This window comes from Thamnophis elegans, chromosome 5 (genome assembly GCF_009769535.1).
Source record: "Thamnophis elegans isolate rThaEle1 chromosome 5, rThaEle1.pri, whole genome shotgun sequence".
NCBI lineage: Eukaryota > Metazoa > Chordata > Lepidosauria > Squamata > Colubridae > Thamnophis > Thamnophis elegans.
In genome coordinates, this window is record NC_045545.1 from 33,340,148 (window position 1) to 33,356,064 (window position 15,917).

The following is a 15,917-nucleotide window of genomic DNA, read 5'->3' on the forward strand; positions in this document are numbered from 1 at the left end:
TCAATTGCTGCTTGTAAACTTAAATTATGTTCCCTCAAAAGGCGGCAGCATGTGCTTTCACTAGTGATACCCAGAATTATTTTATCACGAATAAGCTCTCTCAGAGAGCCATACTCACAGCTTGCAGCTTTTCCTCTTAGCTGTGTGACGAAACTGTCTATTGTTTCACCTTCTTCTTGCTTACAGCTGCCAAATATATATCTTTCATATATGACATTTTTAGAGCATCTGAAAAAAACTTCTAAAGCATCTAAGATGGCTTTAGTATAATTTTTTTGCTCCTCTGTACGGATTAAATTGTGTTTGTAATCATGGAGGCATTTGCTGCCTATTAGCCTCCTCAGTGTGGCTGCCTGCATTGCTGCCGGCTTGTTATTTAAGCCTGTGGCTAGGGAGTAATCCTCAAACTCTGCTCTGAAGTTATCCCAGTTACTGTTGCAATCTCCACTCACGGTCATTGCCTCAGGCAGGGATATGCTGTTAGCGGATGCCATGATGCTGATTTTTTTGCTTCAAATGCTTGGCTTTCAGGACAACACCGCAAGTGCTAGTCCGGCATGCATCAAATGTGTAGTGACAGCGCAGATTCAGATGTTTCTAACACAATGTTTCATGTGGAGCAAATAAACAATACAAGCCATCACTCTGCAGAAGCCATCATCCTAGAGTGTGAGAATACAACAGGAACAGGAAGATGCATCACAGGAACAATAAAGATGAATCATAAAATAGAAATATGATACAAGAAACAAACATAATAGAAAGGAATGAAAAGAGCTGTATATAAGGCAAAAGGCAAACATAACACCTGTAACACTGTCTTAACCACTGGATAAGAATGTCTCTAATCACATGCTTACCGTTTTAGAATGCCCTGAAGATCTCCCATCCAGGTAAAATCCAGGACCAACCTATATATGTCTCTGTGTGTGTGTGGTGTTGTGTTTGTGCTGATAAATAAATAAAGGGAGACTAGTATAGATCTATTTCAAGCTATTTAGCTCTCATCAGCCATACCCTTACTGGGATTCGAACCTGGGCTATATTACATATTAGGCAGATGTATTAACCACTAAGCCACAGGCTGTCCTCCGTTATCAGCTGAGCCAGGGAGAAAGGTATATATTTAAAGTCACAACCCCTGGTATGCCCAAATATGGGAGGAAGAAGGTCACTACTTCCATTCTCTGTCCATCGGCTCGTAATAAGAGACCATCCAGACAGAAACCCAATATTTTAACTATATATATATATAGTTAAAGTAACTAAAATAATCAAATATTCTCTTCAGTTAGGATCTCTGCTTGCTCCACTTTGGTGGAGAGGCTACAGTACGGATTTCCTACATCCAGTCTCAACGGCTTGAAAGAGAGTCAGGAAATTAGGCACTTAAATCCGTGCTTAGTTCTCCCATTACTGATGACGGTTCCGCATTAGTCGCAATAACCGCTTCCGACATTGTGTACACTCTGTATGGAAAAGTCATGGGATTTCTTATTGAAAGAGAAGCGGAAGTACTCCGCATAACTCGTCGAGCGACGCGCGACTCTATTTTCTATAAGTCTATGGAAACTCACTATATGCGCATGCGAGAAGAGAGACGCAAGGTGAATCCGCTTGTGCGACTCTTCCGTTTGATGACGTCTTCTTCGGGCGCCCCCTCGCATAGGCTAAGTTTGCCGTGCTGCGTGCTGGTTTCCCCGGCGGGAGCGCTTCGATCATGGCGAGCGATTTCTATTTGCGGTACTACGTTGGGCATAAGGGCAAGTTTGGCCATGAGTTTCTGGAATTCGAGTTCCGTCCTGATGGTAAGGCTCCCCTTGGTTGTCGGTCCCGGAGCAAGAGGCGTGGTGGCTTCTAGGAAGCAAGGCAAGGGAGTGGGCGGGGGGAGATGTTTGCGAGGGAAGAATACATCTTGCTTATGCCGGTGAATCGGATGGGAGGAGCAGACCCGGTGGAGGAAGGAGTGATTGGTATTTGCTGAGGTTTATACGAGACCGCATCTCGGCTGTGTTGGGACGATCGGCGGAATTTGTTCATATTAGATCGGGCTCTGACAGGTTGCATTTGTAGCTTCTGGAGAGATAAGATGAGCAAAAGGGGACTCATAGGTTATTTGGTCGAATAAAAGATGAGTTCCTTATGGGTGATTAGATAATGAAAGAATATATTTTAACGTAAACTTGTGTATTAACAGTAGAATTATACGGATTGAAGAATTGGAAAGAACATGAATAGCTGAACTTTAAATGTTTAAATGATTGTGATTGGTACTAGAAGTGTATGTTGAGACACTAAATAATGAAAGAATGAAGGATGAATTTTTGATATAAATAGAGGTGAAGAACTAACTGAAGGAAATGTGAGTAACAAAACAGGTGAAAGGAGAGGGTGAAATCACGTCTTTGAATATTATAGCAATATGGGGGAAATTTAAATAGAGATAGAATAAGAGGCGAACAATAGTATATAAATACATTAAGATGTTAAGATATATGAAAAAACGAAAAGGTTTATAACTAAAAGGCGATAGTAAAAGGTATGTGTAAACAATATGAAACAATGGAAATGAAATTTAATAACTAGGAGTAATAGTATTATGTTTATTTATATTGAAATGTATACCCAGGTACCACACCATTCATGTATTGATATGTATAATATAAAATAAAATTTGAATTACCAAAAAAAAGATGAGTTGCTTATGTGGAGGTTAAAGCTAAATTGCTCATTGCTTGAAGGATAGTGGGATATGAAACATTTTTGTAGGAAATCAGGCAGGCAGCCAATGCAGCAACGGATTCCAAGATAATGAAAGGATCAAATTAAAATATACATTTGAAAAAATAATTACTGTTATGGAATCACTAAGTAGCCAAACTCTTCATCATCAACCCCTGGACTAGTTAGCTTAGTAGGAAAATGTCCATTTCAATAGCATCCAAAACAGTTTCCTTGCACTTGACTGAAACCTACCTATAAATTTTGATCTTAGAATAACAGCAGCATCAGCATAACTAAATATTACTTATAGTAGTTAAAGGGGAGCAAGGACCTCAGAAATTAGAGTTTTGAGGAAACTGTGCACCAATAATCCTTTTTCACTTGCTTGAGTGCAACTGCTTTCACTTCCTTGTTCTTTGCTTAATTTGTGGAACTATAATGAATACATTATATTGCAGCTAATTGAAATTAACTGAAATGCTGTTTTGTTTACATTTTTCTGGTAATGTTCAGTGTAATCTTTTTCAACAGGTAAACTGAGATATGCAAATAACAGTAATTACAAAAATGATGTCATGATCAGAAAAGAAGTAAGTTGACTGTTTCAGTAAATCTGAAATTTTATGAGTAGTAAAAAACTTATGACATTTCATAACTATTTCTTGGACCATGATTTTGAAAATTAATCATTCATTTGCTATTTGTTTTAAGTTTCTATGTAAAACCCTCCTCAGTTGACTGTACTGTACAAATGTACCTATTCTGGATTTTTTTTCCTTCTGAATTCTTCAGATGGATATTGTACAAATGCAAAAGAAGAGAAATGAATCATTTATGTACTTTTTTCAAAAATGGCAGAATTGTGCTAACATTCTACACTGTTTCTAGGCCTACGTACATAAAAGTGTGATGGAAGAATTAAAGAGGATAATTGATGACAGTGAAATTACAAAAGAAGATGATGCATTGTGGCCTCCACCAGATAGAGTTGGTCGGCAGGTTAGCAATTTTTCTATTTATCATACAGATGCTTTAAATCTATGTTTGTGCACAACCTGCAATCTGTAAGAGATCAATCTAGATGAGGTTATAGTTGCAATCAGGTACCCCTCCAGATATGTGAAGCAGCTTCAAGAATTCGCAGTAATAGTTATGCTGGCTAAAGAATTTTTGGAGTTGGAAGGCCAAAGTATCTGGAGGAAGGTTAGGCTGGGAAGTGGGTGTAGTAGTCCTTTTGACTGTTAAGAGATGTAAAGTTGGATCAAATCTCCCAAATACAAGAAAATGCAAACAAAAATCCCACTCTTATTTATTTGCATCCCAACACACCCAACATAAACTTTGAATTTCTGGTAGATATTAACTTGTTAATTCCATCAATATAAATATGTGGTTAAGATTGCTCTTTCTGCTAAGAAGTGGCTACAGCCCCTTAAACAGCTGAATATGAATATTTGTTCAAGCTTTGGGCTTGAATAATCATAGATGTTATGAGAGAACAGGGAGAACAGAAATTCAGGCTTCATAAATTTGGTAATCCACCCTAAATGTATGTTGTTTTATTGTTTTATTTATTTCTAGGAGCTTGAAATTGTGATTGGGGATGAACATATCTCTTTCACAACATCAAAAATCGGTTCTCTTATTGACGTGAATCAGTCCAAGTAAGTACTGTTTGAAGAGTGAATGATATTATGTTCATTGTCTTTTTGAATTCATTAGGTTAGCATTGTAGAGAATTGCTATATTGTGATTTGATCTCTCCAAGACAATAGAAATCAAAGCTGTGAGTTCAGCAATCACATGATACTAGTTTAGGAAGAGCAGAAGCAATGAAAGTGTATCCTAGCTGCCTTGTCTTGAATGCATTTATAAACAGTGCAGCCCTAGTCTGTACCTCAGTGGAAAATAAGAGCTCCTCTTCATGTCCCACTAATCATGATGTGAAGATATTCTACTCGCCATTTTTAGCATGTGCCCTTATGCTGATTTTGTGTAACTCCCACTCTCTTTGGAAGCAGCACAAATTAGTCCTTAGTCCTTTTAAAAGTTATTTGACATTTTGATGGCCTGGAAATTCTCTGAGGGTAATGATTTTTATGTCAAAAATTTCTTACTTTTAACTATGTGTTTTTTTCTATTTTGCTCCCCAGGGATCCAGAAGGTCTAAGAGTGTTTTATTATCTTGTTCAAGATCTCAAGTGTCTAGTCTTCAGTCTCATTGGATTACATTTCAAGATTAAACCAATTTAAATTGTGTGGATTTAAATTTGTATAGTAAAGTTTTTTGGGGGGGATTCTTTTCATTCCGTATCTTACATAATGTTTATATGTCTGTTTTATACAGAGTGATTTAATAAAAACTAAGACTTTTTTCTTTTTATTTAGAAAGTCTTTGTTGAACAAGATTCATATTTTAGGAACGGGCTGTTTCATGTTTTTTATGTTTGCATGAATTTGAGGGGGTTGGTAATATAACAAAAGAGTCAACACTTTCATCTAGATGTACATAATTGTTCTTTTAGCCTTTCTGTTTTGAAGAAAGTTAAGCAACTAGTATGTTCAAGAACTGTGGGTGTCTATGGATTTTCGCTTTCTTCGAAATACAATGGAAGAGTTTCCATAAGTCAGAACAAGTGATTAAGGAAGATATTTGTGTATCTAAAGGAACAGATGCAAGATACAGACCAGTATCTTATGGTGATAGACATTATTGGGTTATGTTTTTAATACAACAAATTCTTATTAGAAATAACAATTAGATCATTATTTTGTATTAAGTAATTAAAAATAAGATAAATAAAATAGTTGTGGTGCTGCTATTGTTTATTAGAGACCAGTAACCTGCAGCAATTTACTGGGACATCATGGTTCCACATTCATCCTAGTTTCAGGGTATAGTTCAATATGTTTATTAGAACAACTTACCAAATCATCAATAACTTAGCATCACCCCAACTTCTTGAGTTTCCTCCCAAAAATTTTTTTGTCTGCCTCAACAATCTTATATTTGAATAAGGTATTCTGTGAAATATCAAGTTTCCTGTTGAATCAAATGAGTACTTTGGCCCATTTATTGTATATTCAAGTTTTGTCTACATATGGCACCTAAAAAAGAAAGGAGTAGGTGGGCTTTTTTTTTTTGGCAATGAAGGTTTAAACAATGATCAGATAGGTTGTAACATTTCATATAAAACTGGGGAATGGCGAAAGAGACTACAAAAATCAGTGTGTCCCACATCAGCATGATATATGCACACATAGTGTGCTACTAGTGTTTGGTTTCAATTTGATTTTGTATATTTTAAAAATCAAGTACTTGTAAAATAACAGTATTGCTACTGTTTACAACTTAAATTAATTGGTATCCTTATATAGCATTATTTAGAAGTAATTGAATCTTGTTTTCTTTTTCTTCCAATAATCCTGGTGGTCTAAATTTAGAATAGTGTATGATCACTGTTTTGTATGCATAAGGCCAATTTTCTTGCTACTGTCACAACCATAAGGGAAATTTTAATAGTAGAAATTCTTTTCCTGAGCTTTAAATAGCATGAATCATCTAATATTGTTTGGAGGTGTGTACCCTGTCAAGTACAGGTAGTCTTCAACTTATGACCATAATGGAGCTCAAAATTTATATGCTAGGTGAAACAGTTTAGTGAATTTTGTCTCATTTTACAACCTTGCCACAGTTGTAACTGAATCTGGCTCCCACATTGATTTTGCTGTCAGAAGGTTGAAACAGGTGATCATATGACCCTTCACAACTATGAGCCAATTGCCAAACATCTGAATTTTGATCATGGGGATGCTGCAATGGTCATAAGTATGAATAATGGTTGTAAGTCACTTTTTGGGTGCCATTAAAACTGAATGGTCACTAAATGAACTTGTAAGTTGAGGAGTACCTGTATCAAAGTGGATACTAACTAAATGCATTTCAAAATTCTGGTTCTTCCACTTTGATTTGTGGCTCACTTCCAGGGCAAGATAACCAGTTGCATGATTACAAGATGGGTGGCATACAAATTAGACACAACACAAATGGCAATTGCCATGCTCTCTAGAACTTGGAAGTTCACACATTTGAAAGCCACCCAGGGTTGAGAGGAATGACCTAGGTCACAACTCTCCAAATTGTTTAACTTTAAGATTTGTGGACTTCAACTGTCCGAATTCTCCAGCTGGCATGGCTGGCTGAGGAATTCTGGAAGTCCAGAAGTCTTAAAAGTTGCCAAGTTTGGAGGGCCCTGGCCTAGAAGGAAAGGTAGGTAAAAAAGCATGCTATCCCAGCCAAAGGCTCCCTTAAATTTCTTCAGTTCCCTGCGTTAAAGTTTAAAGAGTGTTTTGAACTGTCGAATCCCCTTTCAAGTACTGCAACCCTCACGGATCTATCCCAAAGGTGCTTTTTCAGGAAGCAACTGAGCTTGCTTGTTTTTTTTCTTTGAAGACGTTTCACTTCTCATCCAAGAAGTTTCTTCAGCTCCGACAGGATAATGGTGGAAGGATTTATCATTCCCCACTATCCTGTCAGAGCTGAAGAAGCTTCTTGGATGAGAAGTGAAACGCCTGATTTGACCCGGATGACTGAGAATAAAAGACTTCACAGATCTAGAAGGTCCGGCAGGGTTCCCACTTCCACGCTGGAAAACTTCAGGCTGCCGTTAGAGGGCAGCATTTGATCGGCCGAATTTTTGCAGACTCGGATCTCCAAACTCCAGAATAGTCCCAAAATGGCCGCCTCGAAACCTATTTCGGGGCGCCAGCGAAGTTCAACCGACGCCTCGTTTTGCCACCGAGCCTGGCGAATCTAATATGAAACTGGCGCCAATGGGACAAACAAGATGTGGGTGTGCTCCAAGCATCCAGTAACAGGCGCCTGCCTTGGGATCTTATCGTGTGGATCGAGATAACCGATCGCTTCTTGAAGCCGAGCACCGGCTCGGGAATCACCCGGGTCTCTCTTAACAGCGGGAGAACTCCCCCATCCCCTTTGAAGGCCGCCCTCCCGCTTCTCTCTCCGTTTCTCCGGATAAGGCGAAACTCAAGTCTCGCGAAGGTTGAGGAGCGCCTGCCCAGTTGGAGTCCGCAGTCGCTCTGAGATCTGTGGAGTTTCGCGTGTCGTGGTTCGTGGGAAGGGAGGAGTAGGGAATCTCTTCTGCCCGGTCCGGCTCTTCTGAGGCTCGACTCCTTTCGTTCCCCTTCGGGCCATGGGGTAAGAGACTGCTCGCCCGGGCTGGCGGGGATTGTCTGCCCAGCGCCTCTAACCGGTTGGGGTGACGTTCTTCCTTGCAGAAAATCGGGTTGCAGTTCAAAGCGACTTTAGAAAACATTACAAACCCCTCCGGTGGGGGAGGATTTTCGATGGTATCTGAAGGTAGGTCTTCGGTCAAACAGGCTGACACCCGCAAAATGCAACACACCAAACACACCCATGATTCAGTCTCTGCTGAAATTCTCAGTCATCCAGGTCGTGGTTTCGCTTCCATTCCCCATCATCCAGTCAGAGCTGACAAAGCTTCTTGGATGACGAGCGAAACGTCTTCATAGAAAACCCAGAAAGTCCAGTTGCCTCTTGAAAAAGCACCTTTGGGGCACCCATGATTAATTAAGTTAGCCAAGGTTGGCCTGGTGTCATGGGTTATAGGTGACTACCATTTAAAAAGCAAGTGCATGTTCTCTCTCATACCCAGCTCTAGCCATTCTGTCCCACCACTTCAACATCTACAAGTTTGGATGCAACACAGTGGCTTTGAATCAAGGGCATTGTTATTTATTTATTTATTTTTTTAATTTGGTTTGTCAAACATGTATGAGAAAACAAGTATAAGTACGAATATAACATATAAGTATAAGCAGATACCCTGTTTCCCTGAAAATAAGACCTCCCTGGATAATAAGACCAATCAGGCTTTTGAGCGCATGCGCTAAAATAAGCCATCCCTTGAAAATAAGCCCTCCCCAAAAATATTGCAGCAGCCATGAGGTGACCATGCTCGCCACCTCCTGCACCTCAAAAATAATAAGACCTCCCCCAAAATAAGGCCAAGCGCTATTTCAGGGGTCAAAAGAAAATAAGATCCTGTCTTATTTTGGGGGAAACACAGTATAACTATATACAATAGCTATAGTATAACTATAATATTATACGGTATAACTATAAATATTCATAAGAAATGAGTACAAATAAATGGGAACAGTAGGACAGGGACAGTAGGCACATTGGTGCGCTTATGCACGCCCCCTTAGAGACCTCTTTGGAATGAGGTGAATTGCAAATTGTATTTCAGGTTCACTGCAACTAATATTGTTTGCGTACATTTCTTCAGCTGCCCTCACACTATTGTAATATTGTTTGCTGATTTCTAGTTAGCAGCTTTAATGGGACTTTCTGGTCCTGAGAAGCCATTATTTTCTACAAGAAGAAGGGTTGAGTCTGATCTGGTGAGGTGGGCAGAGTACCTCAGACAGTGACTAAAGCCGGAGACAAATATGGCTTTAAAAGTGACATTCCCAACCGTGAATCAATTTGGTAACAGTTGTAGCTCCCCAAACAATGCCCCTCCAGGTATGTCTGAATATATCAATAACACCATTCTGTACCAGCTGCAACATCTGAATGTTCTTTAAAGGCATTCCTAAGTAAAAGGACACTACAGGAATTTAAATGGAAGGTTGTAAAGATATTGGTGTCTGAGAAGGGACTTGCAAACCAGGAATGGATGCAGTTAGTGCAGAAGACATACTTGTGTAAAAGCCCTCCAAGCCACAACTACCACTTGTTAATTGAGAAGGAGCTATGACTTTAAGAGGACACCACCATCACCCCAAATTGTAAAACATCTCTGAATGTGGGAGGCCAATTCCATAGACAAAGATGGTCTTTCACAGGATCATTTGGCCCAAAACCCCAAAGACTTCTCCATCCAGATGTTTAAATGTTTAAATTTAAACATTTGATTATTGTGTTGTTGGGTTCCATTCAATATATTTAGTTTGCATTTGTTTTCCTTTTTTTTCCAGCTTAAATGTGGAAACTGTAATGAGGTTTCAGAAAAATGGCAGTATCTACGATTAATGGTAAGTTTCAAAACAAATTATATAAAATATAGTTAGCACCAGGCATGTCATGATGCAAATGATTTATGGCATATAATTGATATTATTTGCATGATAAAGTTTATGATGCCACTTGCTCCTATCTTTGTGGATGTCAGTGACAGAGCTATCATTCAAAACATTTCCAGGGAACTAGAATTGAAAAGCACCTTATTTCTACATTGTATCTAGGGTGTTGACTATATGAGTCTTGACTATATACAAGCATTCACTATAATTCTTTCTAGGATTCTGCTCATTTTTCTAAATAATATGGATATTTTTATTTATTTCATGGAGCAATATATCTGTATGCAAAGATTCCTCACCTATATTCTTTTAATATCAATGTTTCCATTGGCAATATATTTTTACAGTTAGATATATATGGTAGTTCAATCACAATAAGAATTGGGAACTTAACAAGCAGCACAAATTAGATTTTACTTTAAACAAAAGATTTAATAATTTCTCTGGTTTTGCTAAAAATGTTTAGCAAAAACATCTCTGTTAGATCAGTATTCTGAATTATTCCCTGCTTACTTTGCTTAATGTTTACATAACATTCTTAATCTAAAAGAAAAGAGACTACCATTAGAAGATTTGGATCTTGAAAAAAAGAACATTATTTCTTGCAGCCTCCTCTCCACTGGAGCTCTTGAGATGGTGGCTGATGTTTTCTTTTGAAATTCTATTTAGGACAGCCACCCTCTGAAAGGAGGCCGGGGAAGTGCCACAATGGTGCAGAAATGCAAGTTGTGCTCCAGAGAAAACTCCATAGGTAAGGGATTTTTTATACATCTATCCCCTAAATCATGGATGGCCAACCTGGGCAACTTTAAAACCTGTGGACTTCAACTCCCAGAATTCCTCATCAAGGTGAACTCAACTTCAGTTTCTGGGAGTTGAAGTCCACAAGCCATGATCGGACACCCCCTCCCTAGATAGGCTACGATACTGTATGAAACTAACAGGAAAACATTCCTCCCACTCCCTCTTCCCCTCTATAATTACCTATACATCTTTTGCAGAGTGGAGAAAGAAATAATCTCCATAAAACAAGCTATGCCACACAAAAATCAGCAAATGCCTGCAGATCTCTATTGTGAAAGATGGGTTAGCCTGAAAATTGGTTGTTGCTGACAGTGGCAATGGGGGCGGGGGGGGGCAGTATTTTTTGTGTCCAATCTTTATGTAATGCAAATGTATCTATATATGTTCTGCTGTGTCACAACTGACTAGTATTATCCTTATTGTTAGTAGAGAATATTGCAAAGGGCACAAGTATTTCTAAGGAAATTAACCTAGACTACAGATTTGATTTTTTTAAACAGATAACCTAAAGACATCCCTGAGTTGAACCTGTTTCTGCTGTCTGACTCTCCAATAGGGCCTAAAATAGCGGTTTCCCACCTTTCCGGCTCAGTGGACTGGCGGCCATGGTGTGGAGGGGAGAGGGGATGGTTTCATGCATGCTCATGTGTGCCACTTTCAGAAATGCAGCTTTGTGCTTGGGTACTCACTCACCCACTCCTTCCATGGCTTAGTTCTGAACAGGCTGCAGCCCACCAATGGCGTTGGGGACCCTTGGCCTAAAAGTCCCAACCATGCTTCGTTTTGGAGCCTAGATTAATTAGGCCACATGCTATGACTTGCTGAGATGCATCTAATCATGACAACAGTGCTTAAACGTTTAAAACTAAATTTTAAAAGTGAAGTCTAGCACATGACTGACCCTGAATCCATTCAAATCTAAATATTTCTGTAGCCTGTGAGTTATACCTTTCTTTGCTTCAGTGATATGTTTTTCTTTTTTCTTTTCTTTTTCAGATATCTTAAGCCAGACAATTAAGCCTTATAATGTAAGTTCATTTTATTTGCATTTTATGGAAAGGGTGAACTTTTAGCAAAGTTCCATTTCCCGTTATTTGACTTAGAGGCAGCAATTTGAAGAGGGATTGATTATTTTTCTGTCATTCATGCCTACTTTAATCAGAATTTTCTCTATAGATTTACAAACATTACAAATTATATTCCTTGTACTATTACACTATGTCTATAAAATATAATAATTTGGGAAACATGTTCTGTTTCTCCCCGCTTGTCTTTATTCCTTTGTTGTTGTTTTTTTTAAAAAAGTTAAGTATTCTTTTGGCTGAATTCTAGGCCGAAGACAATGAGACCTTTAAGACAATAGTGGAATTTGAGTGCCGTGGCCTTGAACCCGTGGATTTTCAACCACAGGCAAGTTCTCAAGAGTCCCCTTTTTGAAAGTCCAGCCTATTAAACCCAAATTATTGCATAACTTGTTCTTCAGCACACAGTTTCTTTTGGGTGTTAGTTCACACAACCATAGGATAAGAGTTAACAGCTGGTAAGTTTGCACCTAAACCTTAATGTGATTTGAAGTTTGTTCTTTGCAAACCTAAAGACAAATAATTAGAATCACATGATAGGGAAACATTGTTACATATCTTATCTTTGGAATTCTTGATTATGATTTTATTGCTTATCTGTAGCAGGGAACCTGCTGAACTTGTTGGATGAAGGGTTGGTGTTAAATCAGACAGGAATTCTGATCCAGTACAGGTGTTGTAGCTGCATAGATGCAGATAAAGGACAGTATTTTAGCTCAGATCTAATGTGTCCCTAACAGATGCTTTAAAATTATTTGTAGGCAGGGTTTGCCGCAAATGGTGCTGAGTCTGGCACATCTTTCGATGAAATCAACTTACTGGAAAAGGTAGAGTCTTCACATTTGTGGTTCAAATAATCTTGTGGTCTATAGCGTACAAATCTTAAAACAGGCTCAACAAAGATTAGTGCTGCTGGACCACCTAAGGTCCACCTTAGATCAGCATTCTCATAGTGGCCAACCAGATGTCTCCTGGCAGAAGGAAGAGATACTCCTTTCTCCTACTTCTGTTCCCCGTTACTGGTATTTGAAGGTATCACCAATTTGACAGTAACATTGAATCTAAGGATTAATAGTTATTCCTCACGAAATATCCTGGTCCAGTTTTACAGCTATCCAAGTTATGCTGATAAATTGCAGCTTGTTAAACGAGAAACTAAGAAAGACTGGGCAAGCAGGACAATTCTTAAAGGTCCAAGGATGTATTATATCCTTTATTATACACATCTAGTCTGATGCCATTCCATTGTGTTAGAACAGGGTCTTCATATTGAAATCATAGTTTAAAAATTAAATTATCCATACCAGAAATGTCATCAATATTGTACATCTATGTTCCAGACACTAGCTTGAGGTAAAAAAGTTTGGTACTTTCTAGATGTTTTGGATGACAAATGTGCTAATGAGAATTGTAGTTCAAAATATCTAGAAAGTAGTTATTTTCTTTTCTTTCCTAAACCTCTCCTTGAATCTGGGTGCTGTCAGGACAGAAGTGCAGATAGTCCTTGATTTACAACCTCAATTAAGATAATTTAAGGCACTAAATGAATCATTAAATGAATCATCCTTTGACTGGCCCAATTTTATGACCATTTTGCCATGGCTATTAAGCAAAGCACATTAATGAATTAAGTCATTCATGCCATCATTAAGCACATTTGGCTTCCCCAATTAATTTTGCTTGTTGGAAGCCAGTTAGGAAAGTACAAATTGCATAAATGCAAGCTCATTATAAATCATCTGAATTTCAATCAGGGATGGTAGGAGAGTCATAACTTCAAGAATCAGTAATAAATCACTTTTTCTAAGGCTGTCCTAACTTCAACAATTGTTCAACAATTGTAAGTTGAGGATTGTCTTGATAACAATGTTAGAAATCCTATGTTGGAAGCATTCCTCCTAATTTGGCCTTCTCAGAGCAAAATAATCTCAAAAAATGTTCTTTTTTCATTCAGTGATAGTTTTCCTCAACTATAAATTGCATTTTCAAGGTCAGTTTTTGGCATGACAATAATCCAGGTTGAGAATGATCTCTTCAAATTTAAAGACATGCTAAAACCTTTTTCCTTTAAATAGGTGAAAAAAACCAAAACCAAATTATATTTGGTTGTGAGGGCTGTGCCTAATATATGAAGTGGGGAGAGGTGGTGGGTGTTGCTGAAATGCAGGCTATCCTCCAAGCGACTGCCTATATTTTACCTTGAAACAATAATACTGTATCTCCATTAAAGTTTGTATACAGCTAAGACAGCATGTTTCACTCTACAGGACTGGAATGACTATGATGAAAAAATAAAAGAATCCGTCGGCATCTATGAAGTTACCCATAAGTTTGTCAAATGTTAACTCCACCGCAAGAATTTCCATAAAGCAAAGTCATTTAAATTGTATTCACAAAAGTCAAAATAAAAGGATTACTTTTAATATTTTTTGCCCAGATGCATGCTGTTTCTTTTTTATTGTCTGAAAAAATACATGCAATTAACACCACAGTCCTTATCTTGGACTGTCAGCCTAAAATAGACATCCACTTAATACTGAGAATTTGCATTTCAGTTTCATTTCTTATAAACAAGTAAGAATAATAACTCATTTCATTCCAATGAGCTACCTAAACATATATACACATAGCACTGTAGGTGAAGCATTTTTAACAGAGGCAGACGTTATACATTAATATATCAGGAAAAGGAAAATTATTTTGAGTATCTTAGAAATAAAACAATGTGTTAGATGCTTCTACGTTAAAAATACTTTCTTGTATATTTAATGATGAATGGTAAGGATTGGTGTGACTCTTAAATGTACTATAAATGAAGAGAGGTAAAAGTAAAGGATTCCCTGCAGATTTCCCTCCACTAGTCATTGCTGAGTATAGAAACTGGATTATAGAATCTCCATAGACATACCCATAAAATGTGTCACATTTATTCAACGGGAAATTTTCAGGATACATTTCAGCTGGAAGCTCAATCAGACTGGTATTTCAGGTAGTCCTTAACCATTCAACAGCACTGAAAAAAAGACTTATGACTGGTCCTCACACTTATGGCCATCACAGCATTCCCCATAGTCATGTGATCAAAATTTGGCAACTGGCATGTATTTATGAGGGTTGTAGCATCTTAAGATCACGTGACTACCATTTGTGACCTTCCCCGCCGGCTTCAATTAATGACCCATGATTCACTTAACAACTACAGTGATTCACTTAACCATATCAGAAAGCATAAAATCAGGTGCAACTCATTTAATAACTCCCTTGCTTAACAATGGAAATCCTGATCCCCCTATGGTCATAAGGAATGGTGAGATTCAAAAATTTTTACTACCAGTTCTGAGGGTGTGACGTGGCTTGGTGGGTGTGACAAGGGAAGAATACTGCAAAATCCCCATTCCCTCCCCACTCCAATAACCAGCTTTCCAGCTCCTGTGCAGGGCAACAAAAGAAGACCCAGACGATCAGCTGGGATTTGGGAGGCAGGGAATAGATCATGACCAGAGGTGGTATTTGCGGTTCTCCAAACTACTCAAAATTTCCACTATCGGTTCACCAGAACCGGCTGAATACCACCCCTGGTCATAAGTCGAGGACTACCTGCATTATCTTCCTTTAAGCTTTCAGAGCAGATATAGATGTTGCATGTTATTTGTGCCATTTTACATGATTTCCACCCCATTTATTTGAGCAGAGATTTTTTTTCTACAGTGTATCAGATTTTCAGTTACACTGAACAGCAGGTGGGCCTGTCTCAGCTAGAGTTTCACTTCTAATCATGCAATTCTATCATTATTTGCTGTTGTTAACTTTGGTTTACTAGGCATGGAATTACAAGATTTTTACCTGTGAGTATTTTTCTCTATTTTCTTCCATCTTTGGGGAAGAAAAAGACTAGATGAAGAAAAATCCTTCATTTTACATTCAGGATTTTTTCTTCTTTGGTAAATTTGCTGCTTGCCTTACTGAATATTCTTGTAACTGTTTGTTGTAAGGATTCCAAAAGTTTCACTTGAGTGTCACAAGGCAGACCTCTGAAAGGATATGAACATATGTGCTCCAACAAGCATGCTAGTGAAGATTTATTTCCTTTTGCAAAAATAAATCTATAATATTGTATTGTCTTTTAACACAAGATCTCACAAAAGGGATGTTTCTATCTAAATGTCACCCAAGCAT

The 15,917-nt window shown here is 38.1% G+C and overlaps 2 protein-coding genes across 4 annotated transcripts; both read left to right on the forward strand.

The window, feature by feature from the left end:
• Window positions 1–1,596: 1,596 nt before the first annotated feature.
• MAGOH (mago homolog, exon junction complex subunit) lies at window positions 1,597–5,107 on the forward strand. The gene is made up of 5 exons (XM_032219105.1): window positions 1,597–1,808; window positions 3,256–3,314; window positions 3,613–3,723; window positions 4,306–4,388; window positions 4,878–5,107. Exons 1-5 carry the CDS (start codon window positions 1,721–1,723, stop codon window positions 4,975–4,977), a joined length of 441 nt encoding a protein of 146 aa, XP_032074996.1. The 5' UTR covers window positions 1,597–1,720; the 3' UTR covers window positions 4,978–5,107.
• A 2,314-nt stretch (window positions 5,108–7,421) lies between these two features.
• Window positions 7,422–14,957, forward strand: CZIB (CXXC motif containing zinc binding protein). Of its 3 annotated transcripts, none has more exons than XM_032218482.1 (7): window positions 7,423–8,104; window positions 9,751–9,807; window positions 10,525–10,606; window positions 11,656–11,687; window positions 11,992–12,069; window positions 12,503–12,568; window positions 14,009–14,957. In XM_032218482.1, the coding sequence occupies exons 2-7, from the start codon at window positions 9,805–9,807 to the stop codon at window positions 14,084–14,086; spliced, it is 339 nt and encodes a 112-aa protein (XP_032074373.1). In that variant the 5' UTR covers window positions 7,423–8,104; window positions 9,751–9,804; the 3' UTR covers window positions 14,087–14,957. The 3 variants fall into 3 exon arrangements, with proteins under 3 accessions (XP_032074374.1, XP_032074373.1, XP_032074372.1); XM_032218481.1 differs by having other exon boundaries at window positions 7,423–7,943; XM_032218483.1 differs by lacking the exon at window positions 12,503–12,568 and having other exon boundaries at window positions 7,422–7,942; window positions 9,750–9,807.
• Window positions 14,958–15,917: the final 960 nt, after the last annotated feature.